Raw genomic sequence first — 22,206 nt, forward strand, 5'->3', positions numbered from 1 at the left:
TCCAGTGCTCCATCTGTTTTTAGCTGCTTGGACCTTACGTATGCCTCTTTTTTCATTTTGATTAGACCCACAATTTCACTGGTTATTCACGGCTCTCGAATCCTACCTTTCCTATCCTTCCTTTTTACAGGCACATGCCTGTTCTACACTCCTATCAACTGCTCTGCCCTGCCTGCTGCAGTTGTAAATGCGCCTAGTTTGGGGGCGTTTAAGAGATCCGTGGATAGGTTTATGGATGGAAAGGGTTTGGTTTAGGTTAGAGGGTCATTGTTTTTTAACTGGTCGGCGCAACATCGTGGGCCGAAGGGCCTGTTCTGCGCTGTAATGTTCTATGTTCTATGCTCCTTAAAAGACTCCCACATGCCAGATGTGGATTTACTCTCGAACAGCCTCTCCCAATCAACAGCCACCAATTCCTGCCTAATCCAGCTATAGTTAGCCTTCCCCCAATTCAGCACCTTACCCGTAGGACAACACTCATCCTTTTCCATTACTATCCTAAAGTTTACAGAATTGTGGTCACTATTTGCCACATGTTCCCCTACTGAAACTTTGACAACCTGACTGGGCTCATTCCCCAGTACTAGGTCCAGTATAGCCCCCTCTCTAGTTGGACTATCAACATATTGTTCCAAAGAACCTTCCTGTACGCATTTTATAAATTCCTCCCCCTCCAGACCCCCAGCCCTAAGCAATTTCCAGTCTATAGCAGGGAAATTAAAGTATCCCACTATAACAACCCTATTTTTTCTGTACCGTTCCAGAATCTCCTTACATATCTGTTCCTCCACTTCCCTTGGGCTGTTGGGTGGCCTGTCGTATACCCCCAGCATAGTGACTGCACCCTTCCTGTTTCTGAGCTCCACCCACAGTGACTCGTTACATGACCCTTCCAAATTGTCCACCCTCTGTAATATGCTCCCTAACCAGTGTCGCAACTCCCCTACTGCTTCTAGCCCCTCCTCTGTCTCGTCTAAAACACTTATACCCTGGAATATTCAGCTGCCAATCCTGTCCTTCTTTTAACCAAGTCTCCATCACCGCAACCACATCCAAATTCCGCGTAAGCATTAAGGCCTTATGTTTATCTGTCTTGCCTGTTACGCTCCTCGCATTGAAGCAGATGCACTCCAGACCTCCAGACCCATTGAGGTCATCCTCCCCCAGAATGCTCTTCCTCTTTGATAGCCTTGTCCTGGCCCCATGCTCGTCCCCAGCCTCTAATCTTATTGATCTATTGTTTTGATCCCCACCTCCCCGCCACATTAGTTTAAACATACCCGAACCACACTAGCAAAACTCCTAGCCAGGATATTTGTGCCCTTCCAGTTTATGTGTAACCTGTCCTTCTTGTACAGGTGCCATCCTCTCTTGAAAACCTCCCAGTGATCCTCCCTCCTGCACCAGTCCTTTAGCCACGCGTTCAGTTGTACAATCTCCCGGTTCCTAGCATCACTAGCCTGTGGCACTGGGAGTAGTCCAGAGATTGCTACCCTAGAGGCCCTGCTTTTTAGCCTACTACCCAACTCCCTGAATTGCTTTCGCATTGATGAAGCAGCTGAAGATTGTTGGGCCTCAGACACTACCCTGAGGAACTCCTGCAGAGATGTCCTGGAGCTGAAATGTTTGACCTCCCATCATCATAACTTTCATCGTACCAAGTTTGACTCCAACCAGTGGAGAGTTTTCTTCTGCTTCTCATTGACTCCAACTTTGCTAGGGCTCCTTGATGTCACACTCGGTCGCATGAGGCCTTGATGTGAAGGGCTGTCACTCTCACCTCACCTCTGATATTCAGCTCTTCTGTCCATGTTTGAACCAAGGCTGTAATGAGGTCAGGAGCTGAGTGACCCCCTGGTGAAACCCAAACTGGGCGTCACTGAGCAGGTTATTGCTGAGCAGGTGCTGCTTGATAGCACTGTCGATGACCCCTTCCATCACTTTACTGATGATCAGGAGCATACTGATTGGGCAGTAATTGGCTGGGTTGGATTTGTAATGTTTTTTGTGTACAGGACATACCTGGGGATTTTTCACGTGGCCAGGTTGTAACTTTACTGGAAGAATTTGACTAGGGGAGCGGCAAGTTCTTGAGCACACGTCTTTAGCATTATTGCCAGAATGTTATCAGGGCCCATTGCCTTTGCAGTATCTCAGTGTTTTCAGCTTTTCTTAATCTCAGAAGGAGTGAATCAAATGCGCTGAAGACTGATATGTGCGAGGCTGGGGACTGAGATGGATTATCCACTCGGCAGTTCTGGCTGAAGATTGCTGTGAATGCTTTTTCCTTATGTTTTGCATTGATGTGCTGGGTTCCTCCGTCACTGAGGATATGAAGGTTCAGTTTTACTCATTACTATTATTTGTAGCAACTTAAGTGCCTTATTTTACAAATGATCTTGCTGGGGCACTAGAGGAAAGGTTAGTGTCAAACACAATGCTGTAGGTTGGAGACACACAGAGACCCAGACTGGGGAAGGAAGGCAGGTCACTACGTCACTAGCTCAGGTCACTGCATCACTAGCCCAGATTAGTGGATCATCAGCCCAAGTCACCGCATCACTAGCCTAGGTCACTGGATTACTAGCCCAGATTACTGGATCATCAGCCCAGGTCACTGCATCACTAGCCCAGGTCACTGGATCACTAGTCCAGGTCACTGGATTACTAGCCCAGGTCACTGGATCATCAACCCAGGTCACTGGATCACTAGCCCAGGTCACTGGATCATCAACCCAGGTCACTGCATCGCAAGCCCAGGTCACTGGGTCACTAGATCACTAGCCCAAGTCACTGGATCACTAGCCCAGGTCACTGGATCGTCACCACAGTGCCAGTTGCAGATTTGTCACTAAATTACTGCTTGTTTAATAGCAACTAATCATGTTTAAATCTGTTTTAATCCATCCCCCTCCCCTGTCTCCCTCCACAGTCAGGCTTACCTCAGGAACAAGGACATAGGGTTTGTTCTTTTTCTTTTCTGGCTCACTGTCTCTTTGCAGACTCTCCAGATATCCAGTTGCAGAGTTGATGTAACAATCAAAGATGAGGCCATCGGAGGGGATGTGAATGTTGGAATCACTGCTTCCCAGGGCCTGTCTGGCAAACTGGTCAAACTGAGGCCAGAAGCTGTGGCAAAGTGAAATATTATTATTCAGGATCTGAATCTGCAGCATTTCCAGTTAATGCTCAACACTTAAAAACAAAGGGTACAGGACCATGCAAAAGCCTCATGTAATCTCGCAAGATTCAGAGTGAGGTATCTAACTGGATACACAATTGGCTTGACAACAGAAGCCAGAGGGTGTTTGAAGAGAGTTATTTTTCAAACTGGAGGTCTGTGACCAGCCGTGTGCCTCAGGGATCAGTGCTGGGCCCACTGTTATTTGTCATTTATATTAATGATTTGGATGGGAATATAGAGGACATGGTGAGTAAGTTTGCAGATGACACCAAGATTGGTGGCATAATGGACAGTGAAGAGGGTTATCTCCAATTGCAACGGGATCTTGATCAATTGGGCCAGTGGGCTGACGAATGGCAAATGGAGTTTAATTTAGACAACAAAGAACAAAATCAGCCCGGGAAACAGGCCCTTCGGCCCAACGAGCCCGCAACGCCATTTTAATACTACCAGTCCCCACCTCCACCCATGACCCTTATCTATTGTTTTTATGGCAATCCACATTGAGGGAAACTAACTTAGGGACAATTTATTACTTCCAATCAGCCTAACAGCACATCTTTGGGGTGTGGGAGGAAACCGGAGCACCCGGAGAAAACCCATGCAAGCACGGGGAGAATGCGCAAACTCCCACAGACACCGACCCCAAATCCATGTGTCTGCACAGCAAACAGTGATAGTCACTGAGCTGTCGTCTTGCCCAGCATCTGGTCCAGTTTAAGCACACACTAACGACATGAAGCACCAGGCTAATCTCGAACAACCAAGAGCAGCCCCAGTACGACCCATCGCGTGTATGCCCCTCGTTGGACAACAAGGCGGACTGACTTAAAACCTGTGAATTAAAAGAGAGAAAAACATTATTATCATACCATATCCTTTTACATTACCAGGGACGTCCCAATGCTAATGAACCTGATTCAAAACAATCTCCTATATCCTCCCATCTCCAACCCACTCATGTGCCTGTCTAAGTTACTCTTAAACAACTCCAGCGTGCCTGCCTCCACCACCTTACTTGGCAGAGCATTCCATACCCCCACTACCCTCTGTGTGAAAAACCTCCCTCTAATATCTGTGTTGTACCTCTCCCCCCTCACCTTAAGCCCGTGGCCCCTTGTACTGTGCATCTCTAACATAGGAAATAGCTTACCTCTGTTTACTCTATCTATACCCTTCATAATCTTATATACCTCTATTAGATCCCCCCTCAGTTGCCGTCTTTCAAGGGAAAACAGCCCCAATTTGTTCAATCTTTCCTCATAACCCAGTCCTTCCGTACCAGGCAACATCCTAGTAAACCTCCTCTGCACCCTCTCCAGAGTCTCCACGTCCTTCCAGTAGTAAGGCAACCAGAACTGGACGCAGTACTCTAAATGCGGCCTAACCAACGTTCTATACAACTGCAACATTAGACTCCACCTCTTATATTCTATACCCCTTCCTATAAAGGCTAACATACCATAGGCTTTCTTCACAACCTTCTCCACTTGCACTGCCACCTTCAAAGACTTGTGCACTTGCACCCCCAGGTCTCACTGCGATTCTATACTCCTTACGGGCTTACCCTTTATCATATAACTCCCCCCTACATTATTCCGGCCAAAATGCATCACCTCACATTTATCCGGATTAAACTCCATTTGCCATGTATCTGCCCAATATACCAGCCTATCTATATCCCGTTGTATTGCCAGACACTGTTCCTCACTGCCCGCCAATCCAGCCATCTTGGTGTCATCAGCAAATTTGCTGATCACACCACTTACTCCCTCTTCCAAATCATTTATATACACTATAAGAGAAGAGGTCCCAGTACTGAGCCCTGCGGCACACCACTAGTGACAGACCTCCAGCTAGAAAAGGACCCCTCCACTACTACTCTCTGTCTCCTCTTAGCAAGCCAGTTCTCCACCCATCTAGATACCTGGCCTCACATCCCATGAGCCTTAATCTTTTCTACCAACCTACCATGAGGGACTTTGTCAACCGCCTTTCTGAAATCCATATAGAGGACATCAACGGCTCGTCCTTCGTCGACCGTTTTTGTCACCTCCTTGAAAAATTCCACCAGATTCATAAAGCAAGACTTCCCCTTTACAAAGCCATGCTGTGTATCCTTAATCAGATCGCAACGCTCTAAGTGCTCATACATCCTATCCCTAAGAATCCTCTCCGTCAACTTGCCTACCACTGATGTCAAACTCACCGGCCTATAGTTACCAGGGTTATCCCTCCTACCCTTTTTAAACAACGGTACCACATTCGCTATCCTCCAGTCCTGTGGGACCTCACCTGTGTCCAAAGAAGAGACAAAGATTTGCGTCAGAGGCCCAGCAATATCATCTCTTGTCTCCCTAAGCAGCCTAGGATAAATGCCATCAGGCCCTGGAGATTTATCAGTTTAAATGCTACCTAAAAGCCCTAACACTTCTTCCCTCATAATCGATAGTTCCTTCAATTGATCTACAGCTCCCTCGAAGACCGTACCAGACATCCAGCCCCTCTCCTTTGTGAATACCGACGCAAAGTATTCATTCAGGATCTCCCCCATTCCCTCAGACTCCAAGCACAATTCCCCACGTCTGTCCCTGAGGGGACCGATTTTTCCCCAAGCCACCCTTTTGCTCCTAACATAGGAGTAAAATGCCTTTGGATTTTCCTTAATCCTACCTGCCAAAGCCATCTCATGCCCCCTTTTTGCCCTCCTAACTCCTCTTTTGAGATCCCTCCTACTCTCTCTGTATTCCTCCAACGCTCTCTCTGTTCCCAGTTGCTTAGACCTAACATACGCCTCTCGTTTCTTCCTGACCAGGTCCTCAATATCTCTAGTAATCCACAGCTCTCTAATCCTACCTTTCCCATCCTTCCTCCTAACCGGCACATGACTTTCCTGCACCCATTTCAGTTTTCCCTTGAAAGACTCCCACATGCCTAACGTGGTCTTGCCTTCCAACAGCCTATCCCAGTCTGTATCCCTAAGCTCCCGCCTAATCCGGCTGTATCTAGCCTTCCCCCAATTTAATACCCTCCCCTTAGGACAGCACTCTTCTTTTTCCATTAGTATCCTAAAGTAGACAGAGTTATGATGACTATTAGCCACATATTCGCCTACTGCAACCTCAACTATCTGACCCGGCTCATTTCCCAGAACTAAATCCAGTATAGCCTCCTCTCTAGTTGGGTTATCTACACACTGCTCCAAGGACCCTTCCAATACACATCTTATGAATTGCTCCCCGTCCGAACCCCCAGCTCTGGGCACCTTCCAATCCACCCCAGGGAGATTAAAATCTCCCACTACAACAACCCTATTCTTCCTACACTTATCCAAAATGTCTCTACATTTACCCTCTTCCACTGCCCACGGGCTGTCAGGCGGCCTGTAGTACACCCCTAGCATAGTAATTGCTCCCATCCTATTCCTCAACTCCACCCACAGAGACTCAATTCCTAACTCCTCTACATTATCCTCCCTCTGCACCGCTGTGATGTGCTCCCTAACTAACAACACCACTCCCCCTCCTCTTTTCGACCCTCCCCTGTCATGCCTAAAACACATACACCCAGGAATATTTAGCTGCCAGTCCTGCCCTTCCTTTAACCACGTCAAATGCAAAGTGATGCATTTTGGTAAATCGAACCATTATTCACCTTATTCAGTTAATGGTAGGATGTTGGGGACAGTTACAGAACAAAGAGATCTCGAGGTACAGGTTCCTCGCTCCTTGAAAGTGGAGTCACAGGTGGACAGAGTGGTGAAGAAGGCATTCAACATGCTTGGTTTCATTGGTCAGAACACTGAATACAGGAGTTGGGACGTCTTGTGAAGTTGTACAAGACATTGGTAAGGCCACACTTGAAATACTGTGTACAGTTCTGGTCACCCTATTATAGAAAGGATATTATTAAACTCAAAAGAGTGCAGAAAAGATTTATTAGGATGCTACCAGAACTCAATGGTTTGAGTTATAAGGAGAGGCTGGTTAGACTGGGACTTTTTCCCTGGAGCATAGGAGGCTTAGGGATGATCTTAAAACTGGCTGGCAGAGAGAAAACAAAGATTAGGAATTAATGGCTGCTTTTCAAATTGGCAGGCAGTAACTAGTGGGGTGCCACAGGGATCAGTGCAATGTATATTAATGATTTGGATGAGGGAACAAAATGTAACATCTCAAAATTTGCAGATGATACCAAGTTGCGTGGGAGATGAACTGTGACGAGGATGCAGAGATCCTTCAGAATAATCTGGATAGATTAGGTGAGTGGGCTAATCAATGCCAGGTGTAAAATATTTTGGATAAATGTGAGCCAGATTACTACCTGAATGGGTGTAAATTGGGAGAGGGGAGTGTGCAGAGGGACCTGGGTGTCCTTGTGCACCAGTCACTGAAGGTAAGCGTGCAGGTGCAGCAGGCGGTAAAGAAGGTAAATGGAATGTTGGCCTGCATTGCGAGAGGTTTCGAGCACAGGGGCAGGGATATGTTGTTGCAATTATACAGGGGCCTTGGTGAGGCCACACCTAGAGTATTGTGTGCAGTTTTGGTCTCCTTTTGCTCTTGAGGAGATGGTGGGACTGATCAATGAGGAGAGATTGACGAGGTTAGATTGATTCGCTGGAGTTCAGACGAATGAGGGAGATCTCATGGAGACTTATAAAATTCTAACAGGATTAGACAGGGTAGATGCAGGGAGGATGCTCCCAATGGTGGGGCCATCCAGAGCCAGGGGTCACAGTCTGAGGATTCAGGGTAAACCATTTTAGAGCAGAGATGAGGAGACATTTCTTCACCTAAAGCACAGTGAACATGTTTAAAACTATTGGTGACAGGAGAGAAATACAAAAAGTTCCCAAGGGGCAATTTTTTCAAACAGAGAGTGGTGCGTGTCTGGAACGAGACCCCAGAGGTAGTAGTAGAGGTGGGTATAATTTTGTCTTTTAAAAAGCATTTAGACAATTACATGGGTACGATGGGTATAGAGGGATATGGGCCAAATGCAGGCAATTGGGACCAACTCATGGATAAAATCTGGGCAGCGTGGACAGTTGGGCCGAACAGCCTGTTTCCATGCTATAAACCTCTATGACTTTATAACTAAAATCACAATCTTACCAAGGCAGATGGTGGAAATTAAATTCAGCAAAAAAAATCTGGAATTAAGGATCTACTGATGACCACGAAACCATTGTTGATTGTCGTAAAAACACATCTAATTTCTTCACCCAGAGGCTGGTGAATGTGTGGAATTCACTCCCACAGGAAGTAGTTGACGCCAAACTGTCATCTGATTTCAAGAGGAAACTAGATGTCACTCTTGGGGCTAAAGGGATCAAGGGATATGGGGGTAAGGGGGGATCAGGATATTGAATTTGATGATCAGCCATGGGGTCATGAGAAGGCCTTGACTGGCAAGATTAAGGAAAACCTCAAGGCATTCTACAAGTATGTGAAGAGCAAGAGGATAAGGCGTGAAGGAATACGACCTATCAGGTGTGACGGTGGGAAAGTTTGTATAGAACCGGTAGAAATAGCAGAGATACTTAATGAATACTTTACTTCAGTATTCACAGTGGAAAAGGATCTTGGTGGTTGTAGTGCAGACTTGCAGCGACTGAAAAGCTTGAGCATGTAGATATTAAGAAAGAGGATGTGTTGGAACTTTTGCAAAGCATCAAGATAGATAACTCGCCGGGACCGGATGGGATGTACCCCAGGCTACTGTGGGAGGCGAGGGAGGACATTGCTGGGCCTCTGGCAATGATCTTTGCATCATCAATGGAGACGGGAGAGGTTCCAGAGGATTGGAGGATTGCGGATGTGGATCCTTTATTCAAGAAAGGGAGTAGAGATAGCCCTGGAAATTATAGACCAGTGAGTCTAACCTCAGTGGTTAAAACATAGAACATAGAACATAGAACATTACAGCGCAGAACAGGCCCTTCGGCCCACGATGTTGCGCCGACCAGTTACAAAAACAATGACCCACTAGCCTATACCAATCCCTTTTCGTCCATAAACCTATCCAGAGATCTCTTAAACGCCCCCAAACTAGACGCATTTACAACTGCAGCAGGCAGGGCATTCCAATCCCTCACCACCCGCTGGGTAAAGAACCTACCCCTGACATCCGTCCTGTAGCTACCCCCCCTTAATTTAAAGCCATGCCCCCTCGTGCTAGCTTTCTCCATCCGAGGAAAAAGGCTATCACTATCCACCCTATCTAAACCTCTAATCATCTTATATGTTTCAATAAGATCCCCTCTTAGCCGCCTTCTTTCCAACGAAAACAACCCTAAATCCCTCAGTCTCTCCTCATAGGACCTCCCCACCATACCAGGCAACATCCTAGTAAACCTCCTCTGCACCCTCTCCAACGCCTCCACATCCTTCTTGTAATGCGGGGACCAGAACTGCACACAGTACTCCAAGTGCGGCCGCACTAGAGTAGTGTACAGTTGCAACATGACGCTGCGACTCCTAAATTCAATCCCCCTACCAATAAACGCCAAGACACCGTACGCCTTCTTAACAACCTTATCTACTTGATTCCCAACTTTCAGGGATCTATGTGGTTGGTAAGTTGATGGAGAAGATCCTGAGAGGCAGGATTTGTGAACATTTGGAGAGGTATAGTATGATTAAGGATAGTCAGCACGGCTTTGTTAAAGGCAGATCATGCCTTACGAGCCTGATTGAATTTTTTGAGAATGTATCTAAACACATTGATGAAGGAAGAGCAGTAGATGTGGTTTATATGGACTTTAGCAAGGCATTAGATAAGGTGCCCCATGCAAGGCTTATTGAGAAAGTGAGGGGACATGGGATCCAAGGGGACATTGCTTTGTGGGTTCAGAACTGGCTTGCCCACAGAAGGCAGAGAGTGGTTGTAGATGGATCATATTCTGCATGGAGGTTGGTCACCAGTGGAGTGCCCCAGGGATCTGTTCTGGGACCCTTGCTGTTTGTCATTTTCATAAATGACCTGGATGAGGAAGTGAAGGGATGGATTGGTAAGTTTGCTGATGACACAAAGGTTGGCAGTGTTGTGGATAGTGTGGAGGGATGTCAGAAGTTGCAACAAGACATTGATGGGATGCAAAACTGGGTGGAGAAGTGACAGATGGACTTCAACACAGATAAGTGTGTAGTGGTTCATTTTGGCAGGTCTGATAGGATGACAGAATATAATATTAAGGGTAAGACTCTTGGCAGTGTGGAAGATCAGAAGGATCTTGGGGTCCGTGTTCATAGGACTCTCAAATCGGCCTCGCAGGTGGAGGATGTGGTTAAGAAGGCGTATGGTGTCCTGGCCTTCATCAATCGAGGAATTGAGTTTAGGAGTTGGGAGGTAATGCTGCAACTTTATAGGACCCTGGTCAGACCCCACTTGGAGTACTGTGTGCAGTTCTGGTCGCCTCATTACAGGAGGGGTGTGGAAGCCATTGAAAGGGTGCAGAGGAGATTTACAAGGATGTTGCCTGGATTGGGAGGTATGCCTTATGAAGATAGGTTGAGGGAGCTAGGTCTCTGCTCCCTGGAGAGATGAAGGTTGAGAGGCGACCTGATAGAGGTTTATAAAATGTTGAGAGGAATAGATAGGGTGGATTCTCAGAGGCTATTTCCCAGGGCTGAAATGGTCGCTACGAGAGGACACAGGTTTAAGGTGCTGGGAAGCAAGTACAGAGGAGATGTTAGGGGTAAGTTTTTCACTCAGAGGGTGGTGTGTGCTTGGAATCGGCTGCTGGCAGTAGTGGTGGAGGCAGATTCGATAGGGTCTTTTAAGAGACTTTTAGATAAGTACATGGAACTTAGTAAGATAGAGGGTTATAGGTAAGCCTAGTAGGTAGGGACATGTTCGGCACAACTTGTGGGCCAAAGGGCCTGTTTGTGTTATATTTTTTCTCTGTTTCCATGTTTCTAAAATGAATGGCAGAGCAGGTTTGAAGGGCCGGACGACCTCTTCCTGCTTCTAGCTTCTATATATGTTTTGTTGTGTCCCATTGTTCAAAATTCCTCCCAGAAGGGGTAACACTACCCTACTATCTAATCTGTTATTCCCATCAGAATCTTACATGTTTGAATAAGATGCATCTCACTCTTCTACAGAAAGATCGGTAGTTGATCTGAGGCTGAGGGTAGTTACTGTACCTCATGTGAAGGTGTCCTCCAAAAGCCCAGATGTAAGCCATTGTGAATATGCTCCTGGCTAGCATGTGGTCCTTGGGTTGGATACTGTCATCGAGGCGGGATCGTTGCAGCATGGCTGAGGGATTGTTCTGGACAACACCTTCAATAGAAATATCAATAACATTCACCCTCAAAAAAATACACAGCTGGGACTGCAACCATCAGGAGCCTCATGGAGCCGCTACGAGTAATCCCAGTGACTCCACCATCTTAACACTCCACACACCAGAAATGAAACCATGAGAGGCAATCACTGCCAGATTAAAAACCAGCTACAAACTGGGTCCACTGACAACTTTGATAGGGATAACTCAGACACAAGGAGTCGGGAGTCCTGAGAGTGTTTGATGGGGGACAGTGTAGAGGAAGTTTTACTCTGTATCTAACCCCGTGCTGTCCCTGTCCTGGGAGTGTTTGATGGGGACAGTGTAGAGGGAGCTTTACTCTGTATCTAACCCCGTGCTGTACCTGTCCTGGGAGTGTTTGATGGGGACAGTGTAGAGGGAGCTTTACTCTGTATCTAACCCCGTGCTGTACCTGTCCTGGGAGTGTTTGATGGGGACAGTGTAGAGGGAGCTTTACTCTGTATCTAACCCCGTGCTGTACCTGTCCTGGGAGTGTTTGATGGGGACAGTGTAGAGGGAGCTTTACTCTGTATGTAACCCCGTGCTGTACCTGTCCTGGGAGTGTTTGATGGGGACAGTGTAGAGGGAGCTTTACTCTGTATCTAACCCCGTGCTGTCCCTGTCCTGGGAGTGTTTGATGGTCATGATGTGGAGGTGCCGGCGTTGGACTGGGGTAAACGCAGTAAGAAGTCTCACAACACCAGGTTAAAGTCCAACAGACGAAGTCCGTCAGACGAAGGGTCAGAGGCCTGAAAGCTAGTGGCTTTTGCTACCAAATAAACCTGTTGGACTTTAACCTGGTATTGTGAGACTTCTTACTGTATTTGATGGAGACAGTGTAACTCTGGAATGGACTGATCTTACCAGCTTCATCCTTTCCCTGTTGGTCGCGCGCCAGGTGTTTATCGAGAAGAGCGTGAAGAATGTTTCTGAAAGCCATCACTTCCTGTAACCCGTGGGCCACTTTGTTTTGTTGGATCAGGATGTAGTCAGCTTGGTAGTTCAGTGCGGAAATACAATGCTGCTCCAAGAAAGCCAGGGTGTTGGGAATGAGATCCTGACCAAGTCCTGTCCACATCTTGACCATGTCTTGTGGCACTTTGTAATTACTGTATATCTTCTTCATCATTTGATCCAACACAGCCTTCCACATATTACTGCTCTGAAAATGCACCAGGTTACACCAGGTCACTGATGAAGGGGCGGCATTGCTGAGGTCACTGACCTCTAGAATAAGGGAAGTGGATTCTGCCAAGGTTACCTGTCCACCATTGGAGAGAGTCAAGGATTGACTTTGGGACAACAAGCCGCTAATGGGACCCAGCCAGTCCATACAAAGTTCACCATCCAACACCATCCACTGCAGCGGTTCAGGGCAGTGACAAGGTTTCACCTGGGGTGATTTGAACTCTTTTACAATAGCCCTTGCCTCACACCAACTCTGAGCTACACTCAGCCACTTGGTGACTATCCCATCCTTCCAGATCTGTTTGTCCATTGCTCCCAGCAGCTCCTTTGTGGACAGACTGTTTGGGAAACAGACTGAAACGTGCACAGTTGTGTGTGTGATGTCAGACTGATCTTCTGTTCCCTTAGACTCATTTCTAGCTAAGAGATTCATTGCCCTTGACAAAGTCCTGTATGAGGTGGTCTTGCCACTGCCTGCATGTCCATACATGATCACTCCTTTGCTGACCTTTAGTGCTTGGTGAAGTGCAAGGACATTGTTAACTGTTTGCTTGGTCACCTGATGGTTTGTGTGCAGCAGCTCGTGTTCAATGGCTGAAAGGAGATTGGGATCAGAATCCAGATTACCAGGTGAAGCACAGGAGTCAGGGAACAGATCCCTCAGTAATCCCTTCAAACTGTGGAGTTTCTCCTGATCTGACACAGTTGGGAAGACAGTTATAGCAAGAGCTTTCAGGACTGCATGTTCTTCGACTAAGAGTACAGATTCAAAGACAGATGCTGAAACATTTGTGCTGTTTTCTGAAAACTCTGTTGCCTCATTGGCATCAGCTGTTGAACTGAGTTTCTGTGGATGAGATACTAACAGACATTGTTTTCCAGTGTCTGTATCTGTACCATGAGCACCTCTCTCCCCTTTCTGTTCAAACTGGTCTTGAGTCGGTTGAGGTTGGGAGGGATCGGACGGTCCATTGGTTACATTATTCCTCTGTTTTGCACCCTTGTTTATTGGCTGCAGTATTTGGTAAAGATTTTCTGCTGCAGTTTTTAAAACTTTTTCTATTAATGGTAACTGGCAGCAATCTGTGATGGAACCCAAATCCTTTCCAACCTCGAAGAATGACAGAATTTTCCCTGATAAATGAGAAGCCTTCAAAAAGCCAAAGGAGGAGAGTTTCACTTCAGTGATCACCTGAACATCTGGCTGGATCATACTGACAGGTCTCAACACCAGTCTCAGGTTTTCTGAAATCCCAACACTGGAATCAAATCTTTGAAGAGTTACAAAAGCACCATAGTTCACTCTGGCTGGGATGATGCTTCCTGCAAATGCAATGCTTCCCAGGAAGGTAGGGTCGAATTGACTCACATCTTCACAGCTCCAGGTACATTTGATATTGGTGTTCAGGTTCTCACTCTCTGTTACATCAGTCAGGCTTGTTCTTAATTTCTTTCTATAAGGACAAGCATTACGGTCTGTGTAGGATGTGTTGGAATGATCTTTTGCTGTTATTCCCCTGTAGGAGTTCTGCACAGTGGTCAGGTGCTGGCCCAGAATGGACAGTGTTCCTGCAGGCAGACAGTCAATGTTTTTCAGCACTAGCCAGGCCCCTGATTGAACGGCACCACTCAGGAGCCGGCTGATGAAAGCCAAGCTCATGTCCTTGCTGCAATGGAAGATGACCAGCTGATATCCAAGTGCCTTGGCTAAATGAGAGATGGTGGAGATCTTCCCAGTGCCACATGACCCAACAAGTGCACAAGGATTAAAGTTCTGAAGAGCAAGAAGCACAGCCAGACACATTCTTTCTGTCATTGATGTCTGCACGCACAAATGTTTTGGGCTAACATACTCATAGTCATAATAATAGTTGTTTCCCAAGATATTGACATAGCATCTTAGACCAAACTGGCTCTGGTCTCCACTAGCTATTGAATGGCCAAACTTGGCTGAAGGTTTCAAGGATTCTTTCTTGGGGAACATCCAATTAAAATCAAATTGATATTTTATGAATTTGTGCCACTCAAATGAAGTCTTTGATTCAATGTTTGAAGCGATGAGGTTGTCACCGAAATCCCGATGACTGATTGACATGAGGATCAAACACTTCAGTACAAACAGGGTGCGTGCCTTCTCAGCTCCCTGCACTGAATGTCTGCAGAGGCCACGAACACACATCACCAATCTGTCGATCTTTGTGCTATAGAGGGTCTTAAACCACTCCTTACTGGCTGATTTCCTGAACAACACTTTCTCTAAATCATTGAGCCAACAAAACTCTTCAGCGATCTGGATGCACTGGGCCGGAAAACTACTGACCAGTTTTGAAATGTGTTTCATCAGCTGTGCTGCCTTGTAGGCTTCCGATCTGCCCGAGGGTTCCACAATGATCTTGCTGTTTATTTCCCCAGCCAAGGCTGTCCTCTCGGTGATGCAGCGCTCCAGGGAATGGAAGAGACTTTGTTGAATCCTCAGCTCCAGGCCTCGTAACCAAGGTATGCTGCTGAAAGCAGCCTCCAGCGGAGGGGTCAAAGTCACTGTTTCTTGCAGTTCACCATAGATTGCCAAAACATTAACCCTGGGTAAGGAAACCAAGCTCTCATTGCTCGTAACCTCATAGTGAAGATCCTGTACACCCTTGAAACACTTCTTGACAAAAGGCAGCAGGGTGCGGGGATCAGATTGCAGTATCAACAAATGCAACAAGTCATCGTCACTGAGGAAGCATAGTCGAGTAAATTCCAGTCGGGCAGATTCCAGGAGATGGTTCATCTCCTGAATGATTTCTTCCATCGCTGCAATCCCAGTGCTGAAGATCAGCCTGAGGACCATTCCCTGGTACTTTTTGGTGTCTTGGGAGTTGATGACAGATAGAACCGAGCGGTCCATGGAGAGGGCCTGAATCACCCCACGATACAATCCATCCACCACTTTGATCTTTGCCATCTGTGAGACAAATGTAGCACAACTCATCAAGCACTGATGGAATGGTCTGTTTCGGGACACACAGTCCCATCCCCGCACTGCTCAGCACTCTGTCCTAACCTGACCCCCGCTTCCTACACACTGTCTGGACACTACTTTACCCTCATGCAGGAATCGAGCAGGTGGCCATGGCAATGCCGGGGCTGGTTTCTAAATCTTGTCAACCTATCTGTGATGAGTTGTCCAGCAGGAATAGAGGATAAGTGTTAGAGGTCTGTGAGAGGACAATCAGCAGCAGGAAATGGAGATATCAGACCCGAGGAATGGCTAGAAGCTGGGAACAGTGGAGGGGCAGAGAGGATTTGGGGTACAGTACCAAAATCACCAAGAGCTAGTGGACAAGAATGAATGAAATTAATGGAATGGTGTACTTTATCACAAGGTAGTTGGGATACAAAGGTGCAGTGAGATTATTAGGTCTGTCCAGGAGGGTCACTTGAAGCAATATGTAAATAGTGCAGCTAGGGAAGGAGCCATACCAGACTTGGTATTGGGAAATGAACTCAGCCAGGTTTCAGTTGGGGAGCATTTCGAGAACAGTGACCATGTTTCTGTAAGTTTTAAGTTACATATGGATAAGGGTAAGAGTAATCCTCAGGTAAAAGCACTAAACTGGGCGAAAGCTAACTATGACAATATTAGGCAGGAACGGGGGAATGTAGATTCGGGATGCTGTTGGAGGGTAAATCTACATTTGTCATGTGGGCATAGAACATAGAACACTGCAGCACAAACAGGCCCTTCGGCCCACAAGTTGCGCCGATCGCATCCATACCTACCAAGCCATAGAGCTATCTGTAACTCCCAATCCCATTAAATCCCATATACTCATCCAGAAGTCTTTTAAAAGACCCCAGTGAGTTCGCCTCTACAACCACTGACGGCAGCCGATTCCATTCACTCACCACCCTCTGAGTGAAAAACTTACCCCTATCATCTCCTCTGTACTTGCTTCTCAGCACCTTAAACCTGTGTCCTCTCGTAGCGACCATTTCAACCCGGGGAAATAGCCTCTGAGAATCCACCCTATCTATTCCTCTCAACATTTTATAAACCTCTATCAGGTCACCTCTCAACCTTCATCTCTCCAGGGAGCAGAGCCCTAGCTCCCTCAACCTATCTTCATAAGGCATGCCTCCCAATCCAGGCAACATCCTTGTAAATCTCCTCTGCACCCTCTCAATAGCTTCCACATCCTTCCTGTAGTGAGGCGACCAGAACTGCGCACAGTACTCCAAGTGGGGTCTGACAAGGGTCTTATAAAGTTGCAGCATTACCTCCCGACTCCTAAACTCAATCCCTCGATTAATGAAGGCCAGTACACCATACGCCTTCTTTACCACATCCTCCACCTGCGAGGCCGATTTAAGAGTCCTGTGGACCCGGACCCCAAGATCCTTCTGCTCTTCAACGCAGCTAAGACTCCTACCCTTGATATTGTACTCCTTCATCCCATTGGTCCTGCCAAAATGGACCACTACACATTTATCCGCGTTGAACTCCATCTGCCACTTCTCTGCCCAGTCTTGCATCCTATCTATGTCACGCTGCAACTTCTGACATCCTTCCAGACTATCCACAACACCACCAACCTTCGTATCGTCGGCGAACTCACTAACCCATCCCTCCACTTCCTCATCCAGGTCATTTATGAAAATGACAAACAGCAAGGGTCCTAGAACAGATCCCTGGGGCACTCCACTGGTGACCGACCTCCATGCAGAAAAAGACCCATCCACAACCACTCTCTGCCTTCTGTGGGCAAGATGTGGGTATGCCGGCGTTGGACTGGCGTAAACACAGTAAAAAGTCTGACAACACCAGGTTTTAGTCCAACCTATTTATTTGATAATATACTCACAAGCTTTCGAGGGGACTGCCTCTTCGTCAGGTGAATGGAGAGTTCTGGCCTCAGACAGAGTATATAAAGCACAGACAGTAATCTCTAAACTGTCTGTGCTTTATATGCTCTGTCTGAGGCCAGAACTCTCCATTCACCTGACGAAGAGGCAGTCCCCTCGAAAGCTTGTGAGTATATTATTCTGTGGGCAAGCCAGTTCTGGATCCACAAGGCCAAAGCCCCTTGGATACCATACCCTCTCACCTTCTCTCCTGGCATCTTTGAAAGGCCAGTTGATTAGAATTCAGGACCAACATGTTCCTGTGGAAATGAAGGATGAGGATGATAAGATTCAGGAACCTTGGATTCATGGAACAAGAGAAATTATGAGCTTAGTCAAAAAGAAAAAGGGTTAGGAAATTGAAGACAGACAGAGACCTCGATAAATAGAAAGAAAACAGGAAAGAACTTAAACCAGGAGTTAGAAGGGCTAAAAGGGGCCATGAAATGCCCATGCCAAAGAGTTGAGGAAAATCCCAAGGCAGGCTGTACGTATATAAGGATCATGAAGCCAGATGGGATCTATCTCAGGTTACAGCGGGAGGCAAAGGGAGAAATAGCTGGGGCCTCAACTGATATCTTTACACCCTCTTTGATCAGTGGTGAGAGGACAGGAGAATAGCCAATATTGTTCCCTTGTTTAAGAAAGGAAGCAGGGATAATCCAGGAAATGATAGGCCGGTGAGCCTGACGCTTGTGGTGGGGAAGTTTTTGGAGAAGATACTGAGGGACAGGATATACGCACATTTGGAAGAAAGTGGACTAGTCAGTGACAGGCAACATGGTTTTGTACGGGAAGGTCATGTCTCACCAACTTGATTGAATTTTTTGAAGAGATGACAAAGATAATTGATGATGGAAGGGCTGTGGATGTAGTTTATCTGGACTTTAGTTAGGCATTTGACAAGATCCCACTTGGCAGATTGGTACAAAAACTAAAAGTGCCTGGAATGTGCTGTCAGAAGAGGTGGTAGAAGCAGATCCAGTAAAAACATTTAAGAGGTATCTTGACAGAAACATGAATAGGCAGGGAATAGAGGGATATGGTCCGTGCTCAGGCAAAAGGTCTTTAATTAAGAAAGGCACAGGCTTTGTGATTGGCACAGGCTTGGTGGGCCGAAGGGCCCGTTTCTGTGCTGTACAGTTCTTTGTGAGGGAAGAGCAATGAGGAAGGAAATGAAAGAAACAGAGGTAGGATCTGAGGAACTGATGGGAACAAGCTGGAATTTCTATCCAGCGATATCTCATCCTCCCTTTACTGTGGGTGTATGCCTACGTTCAGTAGGTCAAATACATCTCATTTGCTCAGGACAGGTGCCTCAGAAGTTCCATTAATTTGGTCATGTTCTGGTCTGCCTCCCTATTTGCCTGTCAATCCCATCATTCCGCCCCCCCACCCAATCTCTCTCGCTCTCACAAGGTTCCAGATTTTTGCTCCTTCTTGATTTTCCGCCTGTGACCTGTGTTTTCAGCTAAATGGGATTTGCCTGAGTAACAACACTGGGTCCATTTGTGTTATCTCCAAATCATTTTCCCCAACTCAAGCTTTGCTGAGATTGGGGGATGGGGGTCACTCACCAGCTTTGAATCAGGTTCCCGGGCATTCAGCTCCATCTCAGAAAACACTTGGTGTAAAAAGACCCACTTATCCTGAAACATCTTCCACAGATCCAGCAGCTCCCCTGGAGGATGAGGGAAAGAAACACAGAAACCTGATAAACAGACCATCTGCCCAGGTAGAACACTCGTCTAAATGGAACAGACTCTTGTGCCAATCAGGGTATGTCCACTTTGGCCATCTTTGTACCATCTTCAGTACAGAAAAGATTTACCAGGATGTTGCCTGGTATGGAGGGCATTCGATATGAGGAGAGGTTGGAGAAACTTGGTTTGTTCTCACTGGAACGACAGAGGTTGAGGGGAGACCTGATAGAAGCCTACAAGATTATGAGAGGCACAGACAGAGTGGATAGTCAGAAACTTTTTCCCAGGGTGGAAGAGTCAATTACTCGGGGACACAGGTTTAAGGTGTGAGGGGAAAGGTTTAAAGGAGATGTACGAGGCAGATTTTTTTACACAGAGGGTGATGGGTTCCTGGAACTCACTGCCGGGGGAGGTAGTGGAAGCGGATATGGTAGTGACTTGTAAGGGGCGTCTTGACAAATCCATGAATAGGATGGGAATAAAGGGATATGGTCCCTGGAAGAGGAGGGGTTTTAGTTCAGTCGGGCAGCATGGTCGGTGCAGGATTGGAGGGGCCGAAGGGCCTGTTCCTGTGCTGGAATTTTCTTTGTTCTTTGTTATAAGTGGTAATGGAATGTGAGAAACGGTGGAAGTCTTGTGTGAGGACACTGGGACAGTTGGTTCTTGGCTGGTGGGGTAGTTGCATTTGATTTACATAAGAACATAAGAAATAGGAGCAGGAGTAGGCCATCTAGCCCTTCGAGCCTGCCCCGCCATTCAATAAGATCATGGCTGATCTGAAGTGGATCAGTTCCACTTTCCCGCTTTCTCCCCATAACCCTTAATTCCCTTGTCTAGCAGAAACCTATCTACCCGTGACTTAAATATATTTAGCGAGGCAGCCTCCACCACTTCAACGGGCAGAGAATTCCAGAGATTCACCACCCTTTGAGTGAAGAAGTTCCTCCTCAACTCCGATCTAAACTGCACCCCCCCTTATCTTGAGGCTGTGCCCTCTAGTCCTACTGTCCTTTCTGAGCGGGAAGAATCTCTCTTCCTCTACCCTATCCATCCGATTCATTATCTTATACGTCTCTATAAGATCCCCCCTCATCCTTCTAAACTCCAACAAGTACAGACCCAGTCTATTTAGTCTCTCTTCATAGTCCAACCCCCTCATCTCCGGTATCAGCCTAGTGAACCTCCTCTGCACTCCCTCCAAGGCCAAAATATCCTTGTGTAAGTGCAGCGACCAAAACTGCACACAGTACTCCAGCTGCGGCCTCACCAGTGCCCTGTACAGTTGCAGGAAGACCTCCCTGCTTTTATATTCTATCCCCCTCGCTATAAAGGCCAGCATCCCATTCGCCTCCTTGATCACCTGCTGCACCTGTAGGCTGGGTTTTTGTGACTCATGCACAAGGACCCCGAGGTCCCTCTGCACCGTAGCATGCTGCAGCTTTTCACCCTTTAAATAGTAATCCCTCCTACTATTATTTCTGACAAAGTGGATAACCTCACACTTGCTAACATTGTACTCCATCTGCCAGGTCCTCGCCCACTCGCTCAGCCTATCCAGATCCCTCTGCAGACTTTCTGTGCCTTCCATGCAATTTGCTTTTCCACTCAGCTTCGTGTCATCAGCAAATTTCGTCACCCTACACTCAGCCCCCTCCTCCAGATCATCTATATAAATGGTAAATAGTTGAGGCCCCAGCACCGATCCCTGTGGCACTCCACTAGTCACCAACTGCCAATCCGAATAGCACCCATTGATACCAACTCTCTGCCTCCTATTAGACAGCCAATCCTCTATCCACGCCAACACCTTACCCCCAACTCCGTGCACCTTAACCTTCTGTAGCAACTTTTTATGAGGCACCTTATCAAACGCCTTTTGAAAATCGAGAAACACCACATCCACCAGTTCCCCTCTGTCTACCGCACTAGTCACATCCTCATAGAAATCCAATAAATTCATCAAACACGACTTCCGCTTAACGAATCCGTGCTGCATCTGCTCCATCAAACCATTCCTTTCCAGGTGCCTCGCTATTTCTTCTTTGATGACGGATTCAAGCATTTTTAGTAATTGGAGTAATGGGGCTGGATAAGCAGCAGTGGGTAGGAGCTGTGTTGAAGGGGGTAGTTCATTGTGAGGTTACCAGGCATGCAGTTTGGGGCACTGGATGGTGCATTGCGCTCTGCTGTTTGGGGAACAGGTTTTGAGGCTGTGATACTGTCTTGGGAGAGCAATTGTTTAGGCTGTGGATTATGTGACTCACCAAAGTTTTGGATCATTTCCATGAATTTCTCGGCTTCTTTCTGGATATTTTCAGGCACTGAAGTTGACACAATCATACTCAGTGTCATCAAACTATCTTCAGTGTGCCATCTCAACCTTTCCATCTCTAGAGCAGACAGACAAATACACGTTAGATTCTCAGCAGAGGCTGGGCTATATCTCAGCACTTAGCCTCCAGTTCTAAACTTGGCCAAAAGCCCCTAAGCTCCTCGTGTATGAATTAGGAGCAGGTGTAGGCCGCTCAGCCCCTCTACCCCGCTCTGCCATTCTTTAAGATCATGGCTGATCTGATTGTAACCTCATACTCACATTCCCATCCATCCCCGACAACCTTTCACCCCCTTGTTCATTAAAAATCAACCCTTGCTCAAAAAGTATTCAAAGACTGTTTCCTCTGCCTTCCAGAGACACTCAGAAAAACATTTTCTTCATCTGTAGGAGCCAAATTGTTGTTTTCAAGTGTATAAAGATAGAGACTTATAATATTTGTTTATAATTTGTAATCACTGAATGTCCCTATGTTGAAACTTCATTGCTTATTTATTTTGCGCTGAGCTGGCCCCGAGTGCTGGGGGGGACTGGTCCTTTAAGCTGGAATGCATTCCTATAGCCTATAGTGCGGCCCCAGAACTGTACACAATATTCC

The 22,206-nt window shown here is 46.8% G+C and overlaps 1 protein-coding gene across 1 annotated transcript in view; it reads right to left on the reverse strand.

Moving 5' to 3' along the window:
- LOC145349274 (dynein heavy chain domain-containing protein 1-like) overlaps positions 1-22,206 on the reverse strand; it is a 204,662-nt gene that overhangs the window by 138,252 nt on the left and 44,204 nt on the right. The window contains exons 10-14 of the mRNA XM_080197784.1: positions 21,541-21,666; positions 19,151-19,254; positions 12,363-15,633; positions 11,335-11,473; positions 2,943-3,129 (exon numbers count right to left, since the gene is read on the reverse strand). Of these exons, the coding sequence (XP_080053910.1) occupies positions 2,943-3,129; positions 11,335-11,473; positions 12,363-15,633; positions 19,151-19,254; positions 21,541-21,666 (3,827 nt within the window). The remainder of the gene's footprint in view (positions 1-2,942; positions 3,130-11,334; positions 11,474-12,362; positions 15,634-19,150; positions 19,255-21,540; positions 21,667-22,206) is intronic.

Source organism: Carcharhinus amblyrhynchos, chromosome 10 (assembly GCF_965287045.1).
Source record: "Carcharhinus amblyrhynchos chromosome 10, sCarAmb.v2.hapA, whole genome shotgun sequence".
In the NCBI taxonomy this organism is placed as follows: Eukaryota; Metazoa; Chordata; class Chondrichthyes; order Carcharhiniformes; family Carcharhinidae; genus Carcharhinus; species Carcharhinus amblyrhynchos.